General features: G+C 34.4%; 2 protein-coding genes and 1 pseudogene across 5 annotated transcripts; 2 read left to right on the forward strand and 1 right to left on the reverse strand.

Moving 5' to 3' along the window:
* Positions 1–2,187: 2,187 nt before the first annotated feature.
* Positions 2,188–12,454, reverse strand: LOC110653356 (ubiquitin carboxyl-terminal hydrolase 14-like; annotated as a pseudogene).
* Positions 12,455–13,696: 1,242 nt separating this feature from the next.
* Positions 13,697–15,405, forward strand: LOC110653132 (uncharacterized). 2 transcript variants are annotated; one of them, XM_058136396.1, is made up of 2 exons: positions 13,697–14,272; positions 14,466–15,405. In XM_058136396.1, the coding sequence occupies exons 1-2, from the start codon at positions 14,111–14,113 to the stop codon at positions 14,958–14,960; spliced, it is 657 nt and encodes a 218-aa protein (XP_057992379.1). In that variant the 5' UTR covers positions 13,697–14,110; the 3' UTR covers positions 14,961–15,405. The 2 variants fall into 2 exon arrangements, with proteins under 2 accessions (XP_057992379.1, XP_021664427.1); XM_021808735.2 differs by having other exon boundaries at positions 13,697–14,325; positions 14,466–15,398.
* A 786-nt stretch (positions 15,406–16,191) lies between these two features.
* Positions 16,192–23,455, forward strand: LOC110653357 (tRNA (guanine(37)-N1)-methyltransferase 1). Of its 3 annotated transcripts, XR_002494557.2 has the most exons (10): positions 16,192–17,277; positions 18,169–18,267; positions 19,070–19,189; positions 19,297–19,463; positions 20,069–20,139; positions 20,437–20,579; positions 20,672–20,783; positions 21,245–21,357; positions 22,296–22,449; positions 22,567–23,455. XR_002494557.2 is itself a non-coding variant. In XM_058136206.1 (9 exons), exons 1-9 carry the CDS (start codon positions 16,351–16,353, stop codon positions 22,314–22,316), a joined length of 1,773 nt encoding a protein of 590 aa, XP_057992189.1. In that variant the 5' UTR covers positions 16,192–16,350; the 3' UTR covers positions 22,317–22,536. The 3 variants fall into 3 exon arrangements, 2 of the variants coding, with proteins under 2 accessions (XP_057992189.1, XP_021664639.2); XM_058136206.1 differs by lacking the exon at positions 22,567–23,455 and having other exon boundaries at positions 22,296–22,536; XM_021808947.2 differs by lacking the exons at positions 22,296–22,449; positions 22,567–23,455 and adding an exon at positions 21,523–21,764.
* Positions 23,456–24,450: the final 995 nt, after the last annotated feature.

Consider the following 24,450-nt stretch of genomic DNA (forward strand, 5'->3'; position numbering starts at 1 on the left):
GTATTAGAGAATAGATATAAAAAAAAATTGAGTTTTAAGTCTTGAGGTCTTGAGCTTGTAGGGTATGTATATAAGTATAAATAATTATGATTTATTATCTTAATGGACTAAAATATTTATTTAGTTATTAAGAGTTTAAATCATGAAATAAGTTAGATTAAGCTTTGACAATAATTAAATTTAAATATTAAAAAGAAAAAAATTTGAGTTAAAATATGAGTGTAGTTAGGGGACAGAATAAATCCACACAAAAAATAATATTTATAAGCTCTTAAATTTTGCTGGGGGACGGTAGCCCTGCTTGCCAACCCTAGTTCCGCCATTGGTCATCTGCGTAACGAAGACTTCATTGCATTCCTTTAATCTGCTGTGTGTCTCGAAGAACCTGACTGCTTTTATCTGCTCTGCTTAATCTGGAGTGGCCCGTAGTTGTATGGGCCGTGTTGTGTTTACTCTGGCCTGTTGTGTTTTGGGAGATGTTAGCTCAACTGGCTGAGTCGGTTGGGTTTGACCGTTTCTTCTACAATTGTTCAAAGGTGGTTAAAATTCAAAAAGCATCACCCTGAAAGAAAAAAAAAAAAATCCATTTTATTGAAGGATGAGAAAATTATTAAAAAAAAATTAATTAATAATATAATATATATAAAAAATACAATCATTTGTATAAAATATAAACCCATAAAACACCATCAAACATACAAAAGATTTAACATTTAAATTTGTAGTCATACTCTAAAAATTTTTACTAGATTTTTCATTAAAATTCTCAACACTGTCATTCTCATCTCAAAAATAAAATCTATTTCTACCAAAATTGTCATCTAAAATCAGTTTTAACATCTTTCAACATTAATCTTAAAGTTGAGGTTTTTGGTGCTTTAAGCAGAAAAAGCTCTCACTTTCACTGAATGTGCTTCACTTGACACGTGTAAAAATACTTTCTTTTTTGTCACTGTGCTTTTGTGCTTTAGCGAGAGCTTGTCGTTTTTTACTGCAAATGTCTGCTGTGCTGCGTACTTGCTAGTTCGAGTCGGATCATGATTCTTTAAGCTAATGGCTACTGAGTTGATGACTTTGTGTGCTTCCTCGCAAATAATTGATGTAGTATTGAGGGTTTATCTATGTCATCCTTGTGTTCATATTATTGAGGGTTTGTTGGAACTGCCTTGTGGGATGATTGATACAATTTATTGTATTTTGACGGGCTTCAGAGAGTATCGTGGTTTATATATGTTAAGGTTTTTTACTAAGCATGCCTCTCTATAAATTAGTAATTTGGAAAGATACGATGGTTTATGTTAGTTTTTTTTTAATTAATAAAATTATTTTATTTATCAAAGAAATCAACCCCATTTATTTCTCTTGCTCCCTTTTTTTTATTATGATAAAATATAAAATGCATGGATAATTTTATATAAAATAGTTTATATAAAATGATAAATTAATAAATATATATATATATATAATCACTAATTTACTATATAATTACTCATTTATTACCTCTTATATCATTCTTCTCTAACTAAAACCTTATCTCCTATATTTTCTCAGCCAAATTTCCATTTTATTTTTTTATTTTTTATTTTTTTACATTTTCTTGATAACCAAACAAAGTTCTAGTCCTTATTCTTATATTAGACTTTGCGCAAAAATTATAAATTTTTATAGTGATGGAGATTGGAGGAGAAATGAAATTTTTATCAAGTTAAAAATGAGAGAGAAGATATATGATAGAGAGGGTTAAGGGAGAAAAAGGAAACATATGCATGGAATATTGTCCTTTCAAGGATTTGATTTGAAAAAGTAAAACACCGAGGACAAACGAAGATATGATATCAAGGTGATTTATTTCTCAAATAAACTCATAATTTTCTTTTTTTTAAAAAAAAAAAACCTTCATTAATATTAATTCATTAACAATGTAGACTCCTATGAAAGAAAAAATCTAACCACACAATTCAAAAACAAAAGCAACAATGTCTGTGCACCAACATTCCAATAAAATCATATGCAAATTTCATTCAACCGCTAAGGACCAAAACGAAGTTTCCTCACGTCCAACACTTCATGTTTCACTCTTTTTTTTTTTTTTTTTTTATAAAGCCAAATCTTAAAATTTCCTGATTGTAAAATGAAATTGAAAATGAAATCACGTATGTAATGTAAGAGAGAGAGAGAGAGAGAGAGTATGCAAAGCACAAACTCGCCATGAGCAAGGCAATGTTCTACAGCCAAATTTAGAAAGAAAATACAACATTCAATCTATGTCATTTTTTTTTTTTTTTTTGACGAATGGAACATAAAATGGCAATTTTGATATGTGATGTTGCAGACTGACTAGTCAAAGGGTTGAGGATTGCTATTTAAGAACCACAGAGGTCACAACACTAACTGACTGCTAAGAAGAAACTCAATCACTCTGCTATTAGATGTTTTCCTATCTAACAATGAAGATAGCATGCAAATTCTAGCTATCAAACCTCTCAAAAAAGTACGAATACCCCATATCCTTGGGAGGGTTTACAGAAGCTCCAACCTTGTTGTCTTTGAAAATAACCCATCTTCCATCCTTCAAGACGTGAACAACATAATGGCCGCACTGCGTAGAAGTTCCAATATGGCTCACTATTCCAAAGAGCCTGTACCCTGCAATAAATTTACATAACCGACCATATTAATTTAATATGAACAGCAACGGGATTTTGTGTGAACAGTTAAAGAAGGGATTTCATAGAAAAGGAATATGTAATTCACCATTCTAAGAAACACAACAAACAGAATAGACAAAGTTTGGTCATTTATGACAAACTGTTATAGTCTGTTTTAAACTTACAGGAAAAAAAAAAAAAATTGTCACAATGAACGAATTTGCATTCATTATTAAGCAATCAATATCTTAACACCAAGGCAAACTAGGTTAGTGCCTATTCTTTAGTTATGTTCACATAGAACCAGAAAATGAAAAGACACACAGAACCAATTTTATGAAAATATATATTTTACATGACAACAATAAGTTCCAATTTTATCAGTGGCACTTTGAATAGGTACTAAGAGCAATCACAATTCACAGAATAGGAGAACTAATCCCAGCGGGAATATAAAACCATGCCTAAGAAATACTAATATAAAGTCAAAATAATATCTTGCATTTTTTTCCCCTAAAATAAGAGGTTCTAAAGTCTTTAACCAGCAGTCTCACATCATGTCTGAATAAAAACAGTTAAAATGAAGTAGAAATCCGTATGTCACTAAAAATTATTTTAGCAATCCTCTTAACTGTATGCAACAGCCAACTATATAGTTTTGCACACTTTTAGCCTGCTTAATCTTGGTTGGGGCCAAACAGAAACTTTTGGAAAGGGAAACTAACCAAACAAAGCCAAATGGAAAGTGATTCAAGCAAGATTAGCCAGTAAACATTAAAAGTTCATCTCATTAAATAAAGAGGAAAGTAAAATCATCCAAAGAAGAATGGATATCACAAGCATATGTTTAAAGACGATACAATCAAATATAGGGTCAACAGAATTACTCCCTCCTCCATCAGGTAGTCCAGTATCATCAAGGGTTGGTGTGATGCTTGATGTGGTGGCGTCCATATCAGATGAAACAGAAGCATCAGCATCGTTGAATATCCAATCTGTTGCTTTCTCAATGTCCCCACCCTGTGAAAATTTACACATTCTAAAAACAATTAAAAAAAAAATTGAAGATACTTTATCTATAGCACAATACAGTCAACTGTAGTGTAATCCCTTTTATGTCCAAAAGAACAAGCAGGTATAGAATCTTTACCGATGCCTTCAGTGCTTTTCGAGCTATTTCTTCTTGAAAGCCAAATGAGATCAAGGTGTCAATTTTTGATTGGTCAACAACTTCAGTATGTTGTGCCTCTTGACAAATAGGAACATCTATGTCTGAAAGAGGACATACCCATATTAATTTACGACACATTATTACTACACAGCCCACACCACACTCTTGAAGATGAATGTCAATAACAGGAAATTGATTTCCAAAGCAATGAAACCTCTTGTCAAGTAACGGGTATAAATACCTGGATCATCCATGTGAGAAAGTAACCAATTCATTGCCTCTTCTACTCCATTGTTCAAGGTATTTATAGCAGCTTTCTCACAATGAAGATGGTTGAAACCCATTGAGACGAGCTGGGAAACAATATCCTCATTAGCCAGAAGCTTATTTGATTTGACCCCACCCTCAGGAACTGTCCAGTAAATAACACACAGAAAGAAAATCAATATAAATCCCTCCTTGAAAAGAAGATTAAAACGATAATAGATTAACACATAACATCATATAAAAGGAGAACAATATAAGCACATACATAGCGCACATCATAGACAATACCTAAACAGTCCACAATACAATTCAGAGACTCATAAAATTTTATATTATGAAAATGAAAATCGCAAGGAGATGCTGAAAAGGGCAGATTTTCAATCCCAGAGAATTGATGCCACCTGTGGAAAAGCTCCAGTCTCCCAGAGTCTAAAGATCCCCAGCAGCAACAAGAATGCACCAGAATAACTCACAAATGCCAATTCATGTGAAAGGTCTCACACTGCATTGAACATAATCAGCGCAGCTGATGCAAGTTTTGCAATCAACTAAAAAGCTCAAACAAGGTTTTGGATGTTATAATGGTAACTGAGATATGCCACAATCTTAGCAGTGCTGATCTGCTGGATGAGACCAATATCAAAATGAATGACAAAAAGGAAGTCAGACTACTTATTCTACTGCAACTATAAAATCCCACCAAAAGTACAGTGGTTGTCAGATCATAGAAGAAAGAACAGAACATCAGGGAGTCATCACAGTTGCACTTAGCACATATTCTCGTCATGACCAGAGGATCAAATTGATGGTCCTGGTGACTGGTGAGATATGCACCAGTTGCACTCATAAGTCATAGCACATGATCTCATCATGACCAGAGGATCAAATTGATGGTCATGGTGACGTATACACCAGTGAAAATAAAATAATTTCATAAAAGTTCCATCATAAAACAAGAACTATACATTAGTGAAATGTCCCACATATGCACAGGCTCCATCCTTCACACCCCCTCCCCCTAACCAACAAAATAAACTCTCTCTCTCTCTCTCTGCCATATCAATGGTTGCTGCATAGACAACCATGGCTTAATATTATTCTATAATTTGAGTTAATTATCATACAAAACATAATTATGGACCTAAGAACTTTTTTTAGTCTATTTTGAATAGAAATAACCAACAAATTCAGCAATTCTAGAGGGCAACATACCACCATCTGGCAACAATTCCTCCCCTGGTTGAAGACCTCTGCTTCGCATGTGATTGATATCTATGATATCAGGAACATCTATATACACATCTGGATAGGAAAATGGATGAACAAGAACAGCAAATCAATACAGTACCAATTTAGGACAACCAATGAACAGCAAGGAAAACAATAAGGGCACAACATTGGTTACCAAGCTTTTTCGGCACCCAGCCCTCCTCCATCAAAAATTTCCGCATATGCAACACCAAATAATCAGGGAATGAAGTTAGGCCAGCAGTCCTGCAGGGGTTGTTAAATGCACATCAGTTTACCCCCAGACCCTCTTATAAAGTGTGTTTTCCATACCTTTTTCTTATTGAATTTACAATAGGGAGAGGAAAACAAAACCCCATAGCAATTTAACCAAGTGGAGCCTCAGAAACATCATAGAGCTTACTTTTTTGCAGTTGTCTTAGCCTTCAAGGCAGTGCTATAAAATTCCTGTATCTGCTCCAGAGCTGAAAAGCTGGCAAGGCATGCCTCTAGGGGTACCCTTGGGCATACAATTTCCTCACTGGATCTGTTTGAAGTAAATATGCTAAGCAAAAACTCTGATGACTAATATAGGACAAAACAAAACAATTGCACTTACATAACTTTCCCTTCTGAAACCTCTCTTGCTTTCAATTTTTGGAACGCTTCATGTTCCTCTAAATTCCCAAATACTTAAATCACCACATAAAATTAAAGAAATATGTTCCAGAAAAGAAAAGAGAATTAATAAATATACCTTTATTGTTAGCTTCATGTAATGAAATATTCAAAGAAAGAATATAGTCCAGCCTCCTATTATAAGTAACCTTTCCAGATGGACACAAGATACGTTCCTCAATACCAAACTTAAAACTCCTTGAGGGGTCCATTGTAGGTTTCCCACCATTCACACGTTCAACTTGATCAAGAAAATGTAGGAAGAATTCCAATGCATCCTATATAAAAGTTGATGTCAAATATTTGCCAAAGCGGTTCCATGAGATAATAATGATTGCATGTTACATATCCCTACCAAACTAATGCCTTCAGAACTTTGCCATAACTGTGCCAGTACCATCTACACATTCCCAAACATTTAATTACTTAAACCTAAATTCCATTAAAATGGAAATCACCCTCTCTTTCTTAACTACCATAAGCAGTATCTTTAGGCCACAGCATCAAATGGCATAGTTCCTTCCTGGAGGTTTAACACCTTTTTCTAGGAACTACAAAAATTAAATATCAGGAAATTTAAATGTGCCCATTTTTTTTTCATTTTTCCAATCCATCGCATGCATTGATATAAATATAGTGTCAAATAAAACCATCAGATTAATAAATTATATTATGTCTTTTATTCCTCTCATTTTTATTTAATGGAAAAGGAAACATAAATATTTGGTGGGGAGCAGGGAAGAAAAGAAAGAAAATTTCAAGTTGGATATCTTCTATATAGCTTAATCCTTTAGGCATTTCATTTATTTTTATCCGACTTTTAAAAGTGATTCACATATATAACAAGCAACCAAATTATGAGTTTATGCTGGAAAAAAAGTTTTAGTATTATAGTGAATGTACCTGTTGCCTCAGAAAAAAACTCAGGATGACTGGCAGCAATAACTGCCTTGAACATTCGAGGAGGTATTCCTTTCCTGTTTCTAATGCTTGCAGAAAATGGACCCAAAGAAGGGGGAAAAAGAACATCAAATAAGGTAAAGAAAAGAATATTCGATTTAAAAAAAAAATGTAAATCTATATTATATATAAAAGTATGAATGAGTGTGTGTGTGTGTGTGTGTGTGTGTGTAAAAGACTTGCAATAGAGATGAAAATGTGAATTTCAATGGTTAAACCCAGGTAATTACAAAAAGACTAAAGTTTCCAATAAAAATCATATTAGATTATTCATCACAAACCCCCATCATGCTATTGAAGGATCGCCAAGAATGAATTACAGAGCCAGCAACTGGACAAAGAATTCAAACAGAAAGCTTACAGAGTTTGTTGAGGTTGCAGCATTTGCATTATCATCTTTCTGGATGACAAATAAGAAAAATGTAAGCTAATCTTAAAAAAGAAAGCATAGTTATAAAGGACATCAAATTGCTCCAATTCCATACCTCCAGGGCCGGAACCGATTATTTACCAGATAGCATACCATGTGCCAGCCTGCTTCTGCCATTTGAAAACACAAGCCATAAGGATTTACATGATTGATGCATATCACCTTGTTTCTTACCAATACAACTGGATAATTTACTGTATTATGTATTAAGAAATTGAAGGGGAAAAAATAAAATACAGAAGAATATAAAAGCTACCTGTACAGAACAGAATGAGAAAATAAAAGTCACAACAGTACAGGAAAATGTTTGGGGGGAGAAAAAAAGGTTCTTGTTTTTAACAAAGAATATGTACAAAAATTAGGCAATTTATATGCACCGACAGGACTTAATCTTGGTCACACGATTAGAGATTTATGGAAAAGAATTGGTTTTGCAATTAACAAAATTAACCAAACATGATCATCACTAAGTACTTTGCATAAGAAACATTAACAAAATCAATGTGCACATCACTTACAACTGCTTATTAAAGTCCACAGTTGGATCAGCAGGAGCCATCTCAAATGCCGTTTTTAAGCTCTGGTTCATGTAGTATCTAATAAGCATGATCACAAGCATAAATGAGCAGATATAAATAAACAGTCACTGATCTCCAAGCTACACATGCACATAATTACAAATACAACACAAATGCTTATGCACATGCGTATGCATATATTTACATGCATGTGCATGTAACCTAAAGCATTTCTAGGCATATGCATAAAAAAAAAAAACTAACCGTGAGTAGAAAGAGCATGTTGAGAACACAACTTGCATTGTTGCCGCCATGTAGCAACTGTAAGAAAACAAAATTAGGAAAAAAGAGAGCAATTAATAAAAGCATCGTTCACACCCTACACAGACCAATATTACCTGTTTCCAAGATTCACAAGTCCTGTATAACCTGGTCCAAAAATTGGTTCCAGTTCCTCTCCACTTTCTTGAATTCGGTTCCAATCAAAGTTGATATTCTGGTCAAGCTCCCTTTCAGCAGTTGTCATTTCAGTCTGAGAACAAGAATGTTATGCTAAATTTTCAGTAAAACATCCTAACACGATGAATCAGCACAAAAAAAAATATTTACAAAGTCCTACTCAAGAAGAGGATAAAGCTTTAGAAATTTCATAAATATATTTAAAAATTTAACATAGATTAAGGAGGGAAAAAAGACAACACGGGCAAAATTTTTTGTATTTCAAATGTAGCCACCACAACAATTTTAACTTTCATTTATAGCTTCATATTTTAATGTTGGCTTCCCTCGGTAGGGGACTAGGGGTGCGCATTGGTTGGTTCAGTTCATTCTAAAACCAACAAAAACAAAAATAACTGAACTGAATGATGGCACAAACTTAACTGAACCGAACCTAAATAGGGAATATAACCGAACCAAACCAAACCAAAATGCAAACTGAACCAGTTCAGTTTGATTAATTGGTTTTGGCTTTTTTTTTTCTACTGCACAAACAAATTAAAAAATAAGATTAACCCATGCAATGCTACTGAAAATGCACCAAGTACCTGACATGATAGCTGGCACCACAAATACTATATTTAAAAATGTGCCACAAAAAAAAATTACAGAATGACTGACGTTCTGTAATGATGAAAAATCAATGCCAAAAAATGCCAGATGTTGTGCTAAAAGTGGATCCAAAACACTATCATCCTCTGGATAAGAGAAAACATCTGAGCTGCCACAATAAGCAACTCATGGTAAGTTCTGAGAACACATACTACAAGTTCCCCAGAGAGAGCTAAAAAAGAAATATTAAATCATCAAAGGCTTGTTTAGCTTTAATCCCTTTTCTTCAAGTTGAAAAGATCACACATCCATGAAAACATATTGAAAGGGAAGAGCAATCAAACTTCCAAGATTTTCTCAGCTCCATCGTGACATCGCCAATCTCAAAACATTGATTTTGTGTTTTGTTTATTTTCTCATTTAATTTCTAAGTGTCATCTTTTTCTCTCTATGTTCAAGAAGAGGATTTTCCTCCCTTTAATTAATTGCAAATTTGTAACACCATAAAATGGGTATAAAAATTATCATCACAATATAAGAATAATTGTTGAACTCTATTTCTCTACAAATTTCATTTCCTAGTTAATTCATCTTCACGATATTTTAGCAAGTGTGCTCAATGATTATTATTTGTTAGATAGCTATCAATTAACTCTTCATACCGCCCAAACTCCACTGCCTGCTTGTCTTTTTATTCCTTCTTTCAGACAATTAAAGACAAAATAACTAATGAACAGAGATCAAACTTCAAGCTTATTACATGGAGAACTATAAATGTTTTTCATGAGGCAAATCATCATTCAAACGGGCTAAACAAAATCTATACCCTCTCAAAGATGATGGACTAATATTTATAAGCTGTCAAAGACTTCTGAATAGATCAAACTTATATTGAAAAGATTCCCTTTTTCTCAAGCTCCATAAATAGGTGTGCAATACTGTCTAAATATAAAATGGCGCACACCCATTCATTTGTGTTATATTGTTCAATGCATATCACAATCACTTTGGCCCAGGTCCCAGCTGATACTATGGTGGAGAATCAACTCATTAACCATGCAGCTATTTTTAGCAAATTGAAAGATGCATATAAGCATTTATCAATATAAAGTAATACTATAAACTGATCATAATATATTCTAGCATAAACAATTACATATCTTCTTAACATTTTTTAAGGCTCAAAACTTCTCACATCATGCATTCACAATTCAATTCATGTAATCCAAAAAATTCATTGCATTTTTTACCATTAGCACAACAGTAAATAATTATTAAATATTTTGCAAAATTCCATTTCTTCCTAATGCAAGGTGGCATTACCTGCTGCTTCCAGATCAGCAGTAATTGTCCCAAGTTTTACGGCTAGAGGATAACTTGTCTCCTTGTAGTGCTCAATGGCATGGTTATTGCCACCACTGATATCCCAATTTCTATGTCCGCAAAGTATCATTCCATCAGTAACATTCAACCACAAATTCTCCTTTTTCTCACACTTTGAGCATTTCCACCCAGATGGAGGAACAATAACACCATTGTCAATCTGTTGTAGATTCATTGCATATGCACTAATTTGCTTCTTATCAGTTGTCCAAGCAGCAAGTTGTTCTTTTCGCTCTGCACCTTCAGCCATCAAGATGGCATCAACTGCCAGGCTTACCTGTATTCAAAAGAAATAAAAATCGTATTGAAGTATTCTTTTGTGTTTTGAAATTTTTTCAAATTAAAAAGTTTAAAATAAACAAATAAAGTATAAACTAACCTTCTCTGGCAACTCTACAGAAGGAAAAGGAAAAGCAACATAGTCAGGTAATATCACTATACTGTGAGTTTCTTCATATTTAGGTTCATTGTTGTCAAATCCTCCATCAACACCTACAAAACAGAAAATGCATGTTAAAAATATTTCTCAGCTAATGATTACTGGAAAGTGGCATATATATATATATGTCACTAGTAAAGAGCAGCAGAGAATATTCTTGGGGTTTACATATAAGCAAAATAAGGGTGCAGGGGGTTTGGGGGATAGACAAGATGATAAGTAAATTATATACTCGATAGAGTTTCCTTTTTATTGCAGCAATTTTTTGCAGCATCACGTGAGCAAAGTAGGGACTTGTGATCATCAAAGTCCATGCACACGGAGGAACCACAACTAACCAAAAAACCCAAGTTAATGGGCTATGGGCCTTTTCATATACACACCTCTAATAATCATTTTCTATATGGTGTGTAGAAAGCCAAACTCACACAATCAATCATCCCATGCAATTTTAACTAGTGATGTTTGATTGATTGATTGATTGATTGAGAGAGAGAGAGAGAGAGAGAGAGAGAGAGATTGTTGAAATACAAGAACCAAACTCCATCATAAATAGGAAAATCTGTCAAATACCATAATGATTCATCAAAACACAAGCACAGATCATAATCAATATTTAACAACCTATAGCCAACAAAGTCGGTTTTTTTGAAGGCCTATCTTCAGGAACCAACTTCTTTGTTTGCTTTATTAGCAAATAAACAGAGTTTCCAGTCTTCTCATAGTTCCAACGGACACAATCCTTCCCAAATGCAAGAAATGTGTTCATGTCAACAAATAGCCCACCTTCCGACCTCTGCAATTTATTACAATAACACCCAGCAAGTCAGTGATTACATTGCATGAGAATGAAAGTATGAAAGGACGTTACATTGAAAGTAGATCACGGAAGAAAAAGAAAAAAAAAAAAAAAAAGTAAGTCAGCAGTCTTTATCAGCAGTCTTTACTGCTTCTTTCAACATACCAGGAAACTATCTACAATTTGAATTCAGCCAGTTACTTATCTGCTACATTTATCTCAAATCAAAACACCTAATGTATGCATTATAGTAGCGCTATTTATTATATGATAATCCTATCACATATTTGGCCAACAACAACAATAGAATAAATAGTAATAACATCACCAATCAATACCTTCTATCCAGCTTTAGCGAAAACATAGTGAAACTTAGCTAAGAAAAATAACAGAATGGAACCCAATACACCATACTTTATTGCTTTGTGACAAACCTTGAATTCGTCATTTCCCACTTCTCAGAAATCAGTAATGCTGAACAATTAGATTTCAATAATCCATACACTTTCCTCTTTACTAATACAAAAAAAAAGGTAGGACGATTACCGGAGTGTCAAATGAAATGCAGCATTCATGCTTATAGATGCGATTGGTGGGTTCGGGAATCCGAACCCGACAGAGATTGGATCGGAACAGGTCCATAGGGTTTATCTCTGAAAAACACCAATAATTGTTGTGGTGTTTGGCTTGAAAGAGTTATAGAGAGACAGAGAGAATGGCTGCAGACACAGAGGAATTATGCTTTGGCAAAACCGAAAGGAGAAGCAGAATGTGGGGGAGGGGTGAGGCCAATCGCAGCCGAGAGAAGGCTGTTTTCCAGGTAAGTCTGGGGTGTTTACTACTGTCAAGGTCCAAGCAGGGTTCAATTCTCTGCGACTCCTAAAATTTCGCTCCTCCACATTATTTTTATAAATTTAAATAATTTCTACAATAATTTAATAAAATATTATTTAAATATATAATACAAAATAATATATTTGTGTTAAAATTTAAACACTCAATTAGAATCATAATTCACCCTAATTAAATGTTATAATACTTAAATTTGACTCAATTCGTATTAGATTTACTATATTTGAAATAATTTAATTAAAATTATTATCAATTTGAATTTTTGGTGAGTCTAATTTAAAAAATTTAATTTTTTTTTTCGTTTATGAAATATTTAGATAATTAAGTGCTTTATTCAGAAATGTCATTATTGTAATATCATTTTTAAGATGAAAAAAGTGAAAAAAAATAAGATCGGGTCTCACTAATTATTTATTCTAAAATAATTAACTTTTATAACGAGAAGAAAGATTATTACCTTTCGTTATGTAGCCTACTCATTATTATTTGATCCATTTGATCTCTATTGAATAAAAAATATATATTTTTTATTTTTTATAATATTTTTTTATTTTAATAATTTAATTGTGTAAGTATAACACATTTTATAAATTTAAGAAATATACTAAATAAATATATTAAAAAATAAAAATATATGATTTTATGACTAATAAATAAAATATAAATATGTCTTAAAAAGTAATGTAAATCATTTTAAAATTGTATAAGCAAAATTGTACATTATATCAAATTTCACATTAAAATTATTTTTTTAAGAGAGTTTCATTTTTAATATATTAAGGAATATGAGATGAGCAAAGTTTGAATATAACCAAATCTAAATATTATTTAATAAGAATAATATTTAAGACATGATATTTACCTAATGGTTAAAATTTATTTAAATAATATTCATAGATTATTTAAATTTTATTTTAAATTAATACATATTTATTATAAAAATTTATTTCTTATATAATTCACGTTATTTTTCTAAAATTAATTATATTTTTCGTTGATGGTTAAACTAATTTCATTTTATTAATAACCATTTAAATAGTAGAAGTCATTCTCATTTTATGAAAAAAATAAAATATTAAAAAATAAAGCAAGAATAAAAAGCACCAAAGAACATATGAATTTAAAGATCGGCGGAAGGAAATGAATCAATGATAGAAACTGGTAATGCCTTATAAAGCAAAAGTCCGAGTCAAAGTCGTCTCCGGTCAACAAAATAAATGGAAAAGTTATCGGCTCCCGAACGGCACGATCAAGCGCTTACTTTTTTTTTCTTAGTAATTTCAAACAATCACTCTTCACTGTTGAGTATTTAGCATTTGTGTTGTATGCTTATTCACGGAGCAAACAAAGCGGCAAAAGGCACCAACGGCCATTAAAAATGGACCTTCCCACTCCTTATATAAACACATAACACAAACACCACTCTTTCCGAATTCGTTTTCTCAGATTTCCCCACTATTTTCTCGCCCAACAAACGCTCCCTAAATCCCCGCCAATACACACATCCGCTCCAACCGCCGGCGTCCATCCCTTTTCTCTATTTAATAGGAAGACTGCCATGCATTGTACTAAGACCCATAATACCAACACCAACTAGGAAGATCAAGAATCTGATGATAGAATAAACAAAGGTAACAAGTTTACTTACGTTCTAGACCGGTGGTTGTGGATGGCTGGGAGCTTTGTAAATGGTGCCAGGGGAAATTCAAATTCCGTTGTCAATTATATTAAGATGGAACATAAAGATGGAGTGGTGTTTCCCCGCTTCTACACGGCTTTACCAACATCAACAGCATCCTCGTTCTCGTCAACACCGGAGAAAGATGCCGCCGGTAACCGGAAAAAGAAAAGTAAGAGGAAGTTCTTGCGTGCAGTTAAGGCTGTACTCTTCGAGATATCATTTGTGAGTTTTTTTTTTTTTTTTTCAATATATGCAGTTTATATGTATAAATATTGTTGTTGAGCTGTGATTTAGAGATCGATTGGTGCTCGGTTTTTGAATTTTTGGGTGTTGCATACTGATCATGCCTTGTTATTTGACAGGCTAAGAAGATCAAGAAAAAAGTGTTTCCAAGGAAGACGAAGCAGTCTAATGTTGATCCATCAGCAAAAGTTGAAAAGCATTTGAACCATGTGAAGGGAAACTCATCGTTTCAAAAATTTTCCAAGAAAAATGACGGAACAAGCGTAACTTTTGCTCCTTCTATGAATTCTTCTGCTTGGTCTTCACGCAATTCGCCAACGAATTCAACGAATTCCAATCCATTCGGGGACAATAGACTTCCATTTGAATCATATAGTTCATTTGAGACCCAAAAGAAGCAAGACATGGAACAAGAGAATAATGGAAAAGGGAATTATAGTTCCAATACAGGGTTGTTCTTGCTTCTCGTGACTCTCTCGGTTCTGGTCTGCTGGGGCAAGGTATATGCTATCTTGTGGACTTCGACATGGCTTTTCTTTGTCCCTAACTTGAATGCACGGAATAAATTACTGAGAAGTAAGGCTAATTCTCGATCCATGGATTTAGCGGAGTAAGAGAAGAAGATCTTTATGGAAGGGTTGCTGGACACGAACCGCAGCCGTGCTCCATAGCCCTTGTGAGTTGAGACAAGCTAATACTATAGGATTTTGCTCTGCCAAAAGACGTAGGAGGTTTAAATAATTTTGTAGTTTTTCTGCTGTCTTCAAGTGTATATAGGTAAAAATATTCATGCAGGTTTTTTTTTTTTTTTTTTAATTTATTGGAATATATGGCTAGTTGCAGACATGCATTAATGCAAAGCTAAAGGCTCATTGCTTTTGTAATTTGTTTTTTTTGCCAAAAATTTTGTGCTGGCATCAATTTTCACAATAGTGTGTACTAATTTTGACAAGTACACGAAAACAGAGAAAATCATACATATGAACTTTTCAAAGCAATGATTATGTAAGTTTCTCTCTTGTAGTTTAGAAATTGTTGAATCGACTTAATAATCTATTGATAAAATGTTTAGCTTTGTCATAGTTAAAAAGGAAAATTTTGAGCTTGAACTCTTACCCATCAAATGAAATTTGTGGTTTGCCAAAGATCTCAGGTGAGTAATGCCTTCTTTTAGCCATTCATTTGTCTGGTAATTTCTGAGTCTTATCAAATTTGTGGTTTTTAATTAGGAGTTCATTCTCCTAGATCATTAATCAAGCTTTGTGTCATCCTTGGCTAGTATTTGCAGCGTCAGGAGCCTTAGGATTCAGGAAATCAAGTGGAGATTAAAAAAGTTATCATCATTTAGCTAGGCAAGCACTCACTTAAAAAAATTTGAAGTCTTGACTACTATGATTCATGTGATCAGTTGGTACGGCATCTGAATATTTTTCGCTTCAAATTGTATTAATACAATGCAACATTTTTCACCAGAGACTCTCCAACCCAGATTGAGCTTTTGCACACTCTTTTGCTTATATCTTCCACTTACCACTGAAATTTGATATATTTATTCAACTGTCAAAAAAAAAATTATGGAATCAATAACATTATCATTAAAAAAGTTCCAGATGTGTATTTTAAAAAATCTGACTTTTTTCTTAAGTTACATATTGAAGTGTTCTATACTATAATAATTCAAGAATTATAGTTCGATTAAAATAAAAATTTCTAGGATTAAAGTTTCATATAATTTAAAGAATTAAGATTAAAAAATTTATTATAATTTAAATTTATTAATAAATCTCATAAACTAAAATTGTTAATTTAAAATACGTAACGATGACTCCACTACTTGAGGTTGAGGAAATTTGTATACTATTAACCCAAAAATCAATAGGGAAAAACACCCATCTTGGAAGCCCTCGTTGCTATTCAAGTGAGCAAAAACCCGGAGCCGCTAAACCCTTGCACGAGAATGAAAAACACTCTTCGGTAGCTAATTGCTAACCACATCCTTCATCCATGGTCACCAAGTTCTTCCTCAGACCCAACTCTGTTCCCCTTACCGTCGTCTCCCCAACCCATTTGTTCCTCTTCCCTAAACCCCTTCTCTCCAAGTTCACCATTAGTTCTCTTTTTTCGACAGCTACTCAGGCAATAATCCCAAACCCAAAAGCCCTCCCCTATGGACCCTCTCTTCTCAAAGGAAAAATCCCATTTCAATACTCACAACAACAGCAGCAACAAGAGCAATACTGCCAATCCCAATTTGGTATAAAACTGCTTAATGTGGACAAACAAAGCCAGGACGATGATAAACAAGAGGACCATAATGATGGTGATAACATAATGGACGAGGAAAAATTCACTCGGGTCTTTGACATAGCTGCGCTTCGACTCCCTGCCAAAGATTGTTTTGCTCTGGAGAGCAGACTTCGTGGCCATTTATTGAATTGGCCGCGGATTCGCAACATTGCTAGAGTGCCTGGAGATGAAGTGGAAGAAGAGCTCGTGCCTTTCTTGGGAGCCACCCAAAATGGGAACACAGATGAGGAAGGAAATTTTGATGCATTGAATCGAAGGATCTACGGGAGAGCCGAGGGAGATGGTGAAGAATTAAGTCCTGTTTTGTATCGGGAAAGATTAGCAAAGGAGTTCAATTCAAGGGGGTTTGTTAAGTTCAGGAATTTAGCTAAGATTTCGAGGCCGCCAAGGAAGAAGAGAAAGGGAGGAGAAGGAGAGGAGACGATGAAAGAGAGAAATAAGAGGAAGGGGAGAGATGAATTTTATATGGTGGAGGTCGTGGAAGAGGATGGCGGAGAGGATTGGAAAGGGTTATTGGGGGATGAGTTTAAGGGAAGAAGCAAATGGAGGGGTTCAACAAGGTTGTTGCTTTTGGATGAGAGCTACGCAGATAAGGGAGTGGAGGATTTGCCTCAGGCTATCAAGGTGGCTAATCCAAATGCCTTTGGAACTTTGTGATTCAATTTCATGTTTTTTTTATTTTTTATTTTTATTTTTTTATCTTAATAGCATTTGTATTGCTCTTGTTTGTGCCTTAGGTGTTATATTGTTTCTTGTCATAATTCAGTAATGTCAGTCCCTTTTCTTATCCAATTGGCTGTCCGAAAAGTTCACTTTTTGTTATTATACTTCAATGTTGCTTCATTAGTTGATTTTGGTGTATTATAGTTAGGTAGCATTTCTGTTGTTCTACTTAATACTTTGTGTGTTTTACAAAAATGTAGGATGATAATCAATAATGTGATTATATTTTCTTACATTGTTGAAAAGAAAAGATAGGTGGTTCAATGATTTGTTTAGAAAATTGTCTTTATTGATTGTCTTATATACACCCTTGCCTTGCTTTCCATGATCTCTGATCTTTCCTTTAGTGTTTTTTGTGATGCTCTGCAGGCTCTGTAAGGTAGTTAAATGTTGTTCCTTTAGTTATCTGGGTAAAGTATTGTCAACAAACTTGTAAGGATGTGATTGGCTATCATACAGTAATTCACATGTTGCCCTGCTTTTAGCTGGAGAGTCGAGGCCTTCTATTACTTGAAAATTCTGTATGAATAAGTAATTTTTCTATACTATATTCACTTTGCCAATAATATTAAAGTGGCTGATGCTCTTTCCCTATCTTTTATTGTGCACCATGTTGGTGTAGGAAACACTGGGATTGGTATCATCCTATACCTTATAGCCTTAATTGCAGTTGCCCCATGGAGCTTAGTCTGAATGACCACATCATCAATGCTCCTTTATATAAGTGATCATGATAAGCTTCATTGTTATATCTTTTTGCATTACAGCTAACGTGATCATCCTGTTCTTCAGGTGGCTTTAAAAGAATCTATGAGAGAAAACTCAACTTCTACCTTTGAGCTTATTAGATGCAAGCTGATTTTGTTTTATGATTACTGGCAGATGAATGAGGTATTTCTCGCCAAACTACTAGTACCCTTTTCTTGTGTGTCTGCCCATTTGTTTTGACTGTTCATATTTACCTCTACACTAGAGGAGGTAGATTGATTCTTTCAAGTGAATTTTGAACTCATCAAGCTGATACTATATTGTCCTTTGATGAGAGAGTAGCAAGGTTCTGTAAGTTTCTCAGAAACTTCAAATTTCCTCATATTTATGCAGCTCTTGTGGGCCTTCAAATGAACTGAGTTATTAACAAAGACTTTGGGCTTGTTTTGGCTGGTTTATATGAAAATAAAGCAAGTTTAGAGATCTCTTTTGGGGTTGTTTATCTTTATTCTTGGTTTGATATAGGCTTGTGAACAGGATCAACAGGAACCTGATAACAAAATTTTGTATATTATACTACTGTTTAATTTTTGTTTGTATGATTTTTTACCTGTTTATTTTTAATCATTTATCTAAAAGGTATATTTTTAAGTAATTAAGGCTATCTTTAATTTGAAGTTCAAATTATGATGTTAAATGATCGAAACTTGAGCATGCATGCTTAAGGAAGTTGGAGTCAAGGTCAAGCTGACTTAAGCTTGAGCAGAGTCTGAACATTGTTTGAATAAAGCTGCTTGAATTGGAGAGATCCATTCATAAGCTGCAGCACTACACACTAATCCTTACCTAACTTCTTTTCATTGCCATTGCCAGGTCGGTTGTTGTAAAGGTGTTCAATAAATCACACCTGTAAACTATGGGGTCTTGTTGCTTTGAGAATTGCTGAAAGTTGCAAAATGACTGTGACTTCTAATAACTTTTGCAGGTCTTGGAGGGCTTGCTACCACAAGGTATGATTGTTCCATCAGCTTTCGAAACAATTGGGCACATTGCACACCTGAACCTGAGAGATGAGCATCTTCCCTACAAGAATCTTATAGCAAAGGTGCTTATTTCTTGATATTTGTAATTTTTACCATCTTGAAAATATACTGTAGAACTGAAAAGCATGTATATAAGTTGTTTAATAATGGATGTATTATTCTTTTACAGGTAGTTTTGGATAAAAACAAGCCAAAGATACAAACTGTTGTAAATAAGATTGATGCCATACACAATGATTATAGAACAATGCAGCTTGAGGTTTTAGCTGGAAATTGCTCCCTTGTCACCATGGTAGTTGAGAATGGATTAAGATTCCAGGTTGATTTAGCAAAAGTGTATGTATGCTTTGCTCGCAACCTACTTTGGAATTCAACTGAAATATTCTGATGATTTGTTCTTATGTTATGTATCAACCAGATGAGGGTGCTTCTCTCTCTCTCTCTTGTTTAGTTTTAAGTTGGAACCTCCAACATGCATCCTGCAGTTGATGCTGTTTAGTAACTATCATTCTTTTGAAGTTCAGGTGGACCCATCGTTAGTGGTACTTCAACAAATTTTGTTTGTGATTTATAGCCCCCAAAAGTCATTTTATAGGGTTTTTTTTTGTGGATTTTAGTTAGTTTTACATCATAAAATCCAAGTGCTCTAACCACATAATTATTCAACCTCTTAAAACAGTGGCTGTACTGTAGAGGTCCACCCCTTAGGCGCCTAAAATGCTCTGTTTAATTTCTCATGTGGATATCTAAAGTTTCTTTTGCAACCACTGATGCCTTCTGATTTATTTTATCAATTTCTCAATACATAGAATGTATCCTGGATTGCCCATTTTATAGAATTATCTGATGCACGTCTCATGTTAAACTAAGGGTGAAACTGAGAGTGGACTGTGGAGTAAAAAAAAGGAAATAAGTGGACTTAGGTATATTCCTTTGTGCAGGTATTGGAATTCAAGGCTTGCAACTGAAAGACAAAGGCTTCTGAATGGCTTTACACGCAGTGATGTTGTTTGTATGTTGAATGTTCACCTTATTTGAGTTCATACGCATGCAGATTTCTATTGTTAAGCATCTATCTAGAGTTTTCAGCTTATGGATTGTCATATTTGATCACTAGATTAGTCCCCTGAGCCCTCGTGCCCTCCACAAATAACAGCATTATCATTTGAAAGACCTTTTTATGGTTGTTCTCCAAAGCCATGCCAGTTATTTGGACAGTGGCTCTATTAATGTGCTCACTTGTTTCTTTTTATGATCTGCTATTGAAGTACTGAATTGTTTCTTTTTGATAATATTTTTCGATTGATAGGTGATGTTTTTTCTGGTGTTGGTCCGATAGCTTTATCTGCTGCCAAGATAGTGAAACGAGTATATGCCAATGATTTGAACCCTCATGCAGTTGATTATCTGGAGAGAAATAGTGTTCTCAACAAGCTTGAGAGGAAGATTAAAGTATGATGGAGTGTCTCAGAAGTAAAAAGTTGGTGTAATCATCTCTTAACAATTCTGCTTTATGTTAAGGATCTTGTGTTGTCATTTTATAGGTCTTTAATATGGATGGAAGGAGGTTCATTAATGCTGTGTTCTCAAGTGAGAAAGCTCAGACCATTACACAGGTGGTTATGAATTTGCCAAATGATGCATCAGAATATCTAGGTGTGTTATATTCTCTTAATTCAACTCTTTCTTTTGTTCTTTTTAGCAACATTTAGATTCTAAGGTTGATCAAATAATGTAGTAATCTCGATTCAAGTAGAACATATACTTCCAATTTCCATTTCATGCTTTATTGTTATTAGGACTCATGAATGTTCTGGTGTTTTGTTATTTTTGTTTTGGACATCAAGAGTTGCATGAATTGTGAGAGAGAGATATATGCACCAATAATTTCTTTATTTTGTCTTGATTAGAACGTTTGGTTTCAAAGCAAGATTCAAGAAACTCAAGTTTCTTGTATAACCTATGGTAGGAAAGTTGTACTGTCAGACATTACTAATTCTATCATTCACATAGGTGAATGGGAGAATGACCAGGATAGCTGTAGCCTAGAAACCTGACAGTTTCTTAAGAACAAATTTGAGAACTCTCTCTCACTATATTGTTGCCTCTATTGGCAGATGTGTTTAGGGGAATATTCAAAGATAACCACAAGAAGAGAGAATTTACTTTGCCAATGATCCATGTTTATGGATTCTCCAAAGCACGAGATCCAGAATTTGACTTTCATGAGGTATATAGCCTAAATCTTCTAAGGAATTTTTATATTTCTTTTTCCCTGATGGCAAGCTGAACTTAGTATACACATTCTGTTTACATCTCTCTTCTGCCCCTGATCTTCTGTTGTTTTTTTCCCCTTTATTTTTCTGAATTTGTTTTCTGATCAATGTAAATGTAGAGGATAAGAATTGCATTGACAGAGGTGGCAGTTGATGTAGAAATGCGTAGGGTACGCCTGGTTGCACCTGGAAAATGGATGTTGTGTGCATCATTTAGGCTTCCTGAGAGTGTAGCATTTGCAAATACTATGTTAAGTAAATAAGTCAAGTTCATTGCTATGAATCATTTTTGTCCAAATATATAACATGGCTCTGTCAGTTGTTATAGCATAATCAATTCGGATTCAGTGCTAGCATCTTACCATGAACTCAGTTTTGATTTAATTAACTTACAACCTCTAAGAATATTTGGGTGAACCTATGGACCAAAAATTGGCAGTCTTGTTTTACACGTGCGGCTGTGCCAATGTATACAAGATTGTCATCATACATGATATATGGTTTTGATGGTTTATTAAAACTGCAACAATTTACCTCAGAATTTGGAGTAGTACTGTACATTTTCCTCAAATTCCCAAATTTATTGAATTGCTATTCCTGTATGCTTGCTTGTTTCAAATTATCAATTCAGATTGAACATGGTTGGTATCTTCAATAACTCGGCTCCAAAGAGTGAATGCTTTTATTTCTTTTTCCTTTCTTTCTTTTGATTAATTGTATCAAGTGTCCAAGAGAGATATTTGCTGTAAAATTTCCACTTGAAAAGGGTACACATTTTACCCAAATCATGGATCCATCTTGCTGTTCACGAATGCCATGCTTCAAATACAAAATATTCAGTAGCCCTGCTCCATAATTGTGCAAGATCATACATGTACAAGATTTCCTGCAGAACCCAAGTGCATCTCTTTGAAGAATATGTTTCTTTCAAAGCCAGTAAGGAGGCATCAATTGGCTTTTGCCCTTTCTCTGCTTAGAAAACAAGGATTATACATGAGAACAGATCAATTAAGCTTAAGGGAGATCGCTTATTTTCTTTTTCATTGGTGAGTTGCATTGCAATTTGCAAGTATCCTTTGTTCTATGCGCTAGACATCTGAGAGACATAATTTGCTTTGATGTCTGAGTCTTTATTTTGTACTGTCTTTTTTTTTTTTTTTCAGTCCCAACTCAACTAACAAATGACAGCGACCTCTTCATGGATCAAATACACAGAAGTGTACATAAATGCTAGAGAAACATGAATATTTGATGCACAGATCTGTCCTCTTTGGACGGCCCAGATCTATTCCCTCAAACGTTTGCATGCCCATTGATTTTGTCCCTTCAGAAACAGATCTTTCTGCAAGACACGTTGCCCTGACTGGCTATGTCATATGGAGTTCTATTTAGGACTAAGGTCTGGGACAAGATGGTCTATGTGGGGTTGATGGGTAAGGGCAAAAATGGCAGGAGAAGGCAGAGAAACAGTCGGAGGAAAAAAGAAAGCAAATCTCAGTTCAGATTGAGATCTAAATAATTACATGCATCTGTGTGGTCCTTAATTGAGTTTCATTTGGGGATGGAGAGATGTGAGAGGATCTTTGGCTATTTTGTCCTAAAATGGTTAGATCTTTCACAAGTTGCATAAAGCCAAAACTAACAGTTACTTTAACTTCAGGCTTTCTTGGGGCAACCTCCAGGAAACCAATGGAAAACATCAATGCTTGCCGCCTACCTCACTCTCTCTCTCTCATTTATATAACAAAACCCTTTCTCCACCAAAACATGCCCATTAATGGAAATGGTTTTCCAATTATCATCTGCATAATTAAGCTATAAATGGCCAAGTGATGGGGGAAAGGAGAAATTGCAAGTGTGGAAAGTTCTCAACAGAGAAGGCTAACTATGTTTACATCAACAAGTTGCATATGCCTCCTTTTCATATTTCTTATTTTAGAAGCAAAGCAAGGGCTTTTTTTCCTAGTTATACCACACAACTTGTAGCTGGCTTACGAATTCAATATCTTAAGAGTTGCAGATTTTTAATATCACAGCTTGAAATTGGTGGCATATTGAAATCTTATGATTTTATTAAAGAACTCTCTGAGTTTTAATTTATAAGTTATAGTCATTAGTATATTATTACATAGAGCTACGTAAAAGTGTGCTATAAATAGAGTAAATAAAAAATAAAATGATCATAAAAATACTAATAAATAAAGTTTAATTAGTAATTGTGAAACTGATCCCCAGTCCCCGCTCATCATCATGGAAGAAAAACTGCATGTAGCAATTGGCATGTACATAACACGCATTCACAATAATAATGCGCAAATCCCAATGTATTCCATGCAGGGCACAATCTGCTTCTCAGAACCCGAGAATCCACCGTGTCTGCCTATACCCAGCAAGGCAGTAAACCCTTACACGTGTTCCTTCGCACGTGCCAACTATCCCCTCCCCAGCCGCCTCCTCTTCTCCTTCTCAGTTCTCGTCTCAGTACCACCAAATATAATCCCATGCATACATTTACGCCGCTAGCACTAGCATCCCAAAAGGTTTCCGCAGGACCACAAAATCAAACCATCATTGTTTTCGGTCTGTGATGATCGACTAATGGCCAATGGGCTTCATGGCCTCCAAAATCTAAATGCAGTGGAGGAAAAAAAAAAAAAGGAATCAAAGATCACTATCATACGTGGCGAGACGTGATTGGCCGTTATGACTTGGGAGGACGGCGGCAGTAAGTACACCCTACCACCACTACATGCGTTTTCATGGCGATTAAGATCTTCTCCCAGACCCATGTTTCAGCACTTGTTCGTTTAGTCACGCGGTTTAGAGTTTTTTTTTTTGGGAACCCAAAATGCAAAACTACTTTCATAATTTACATTTCGCATGTTGTCAATGATTTGGACACCCTCCCCACAAAATTCAAAAAAAAAAAAAAAAAATTTACCGTTAGAATATTTTCTTAGAAACATATTATGTATGCCACAATGTTTTGTTTTTTAATTTTCACTATATATGTGTGAATTAGACTTAGTAATGTGATGTCTTTGGAC

The sequence above is a fragment of the Hevea brasiliensis genome, chromosome 15 (genome assembly GCF_030052815.1).
Source record: "Hevea brasiliensis isolate MT/VB/25A 57/8 chromosome 15, ASM3005281v1, whole genome shotgun sequence".
Classification (NCBI taxonomy): Eukaryota; Viridiplantae; Streptophyta; class Magnoliopsida; order Malpighiales; family Euphorbiaceae; genus Hevea; species Hevea brasiliensis.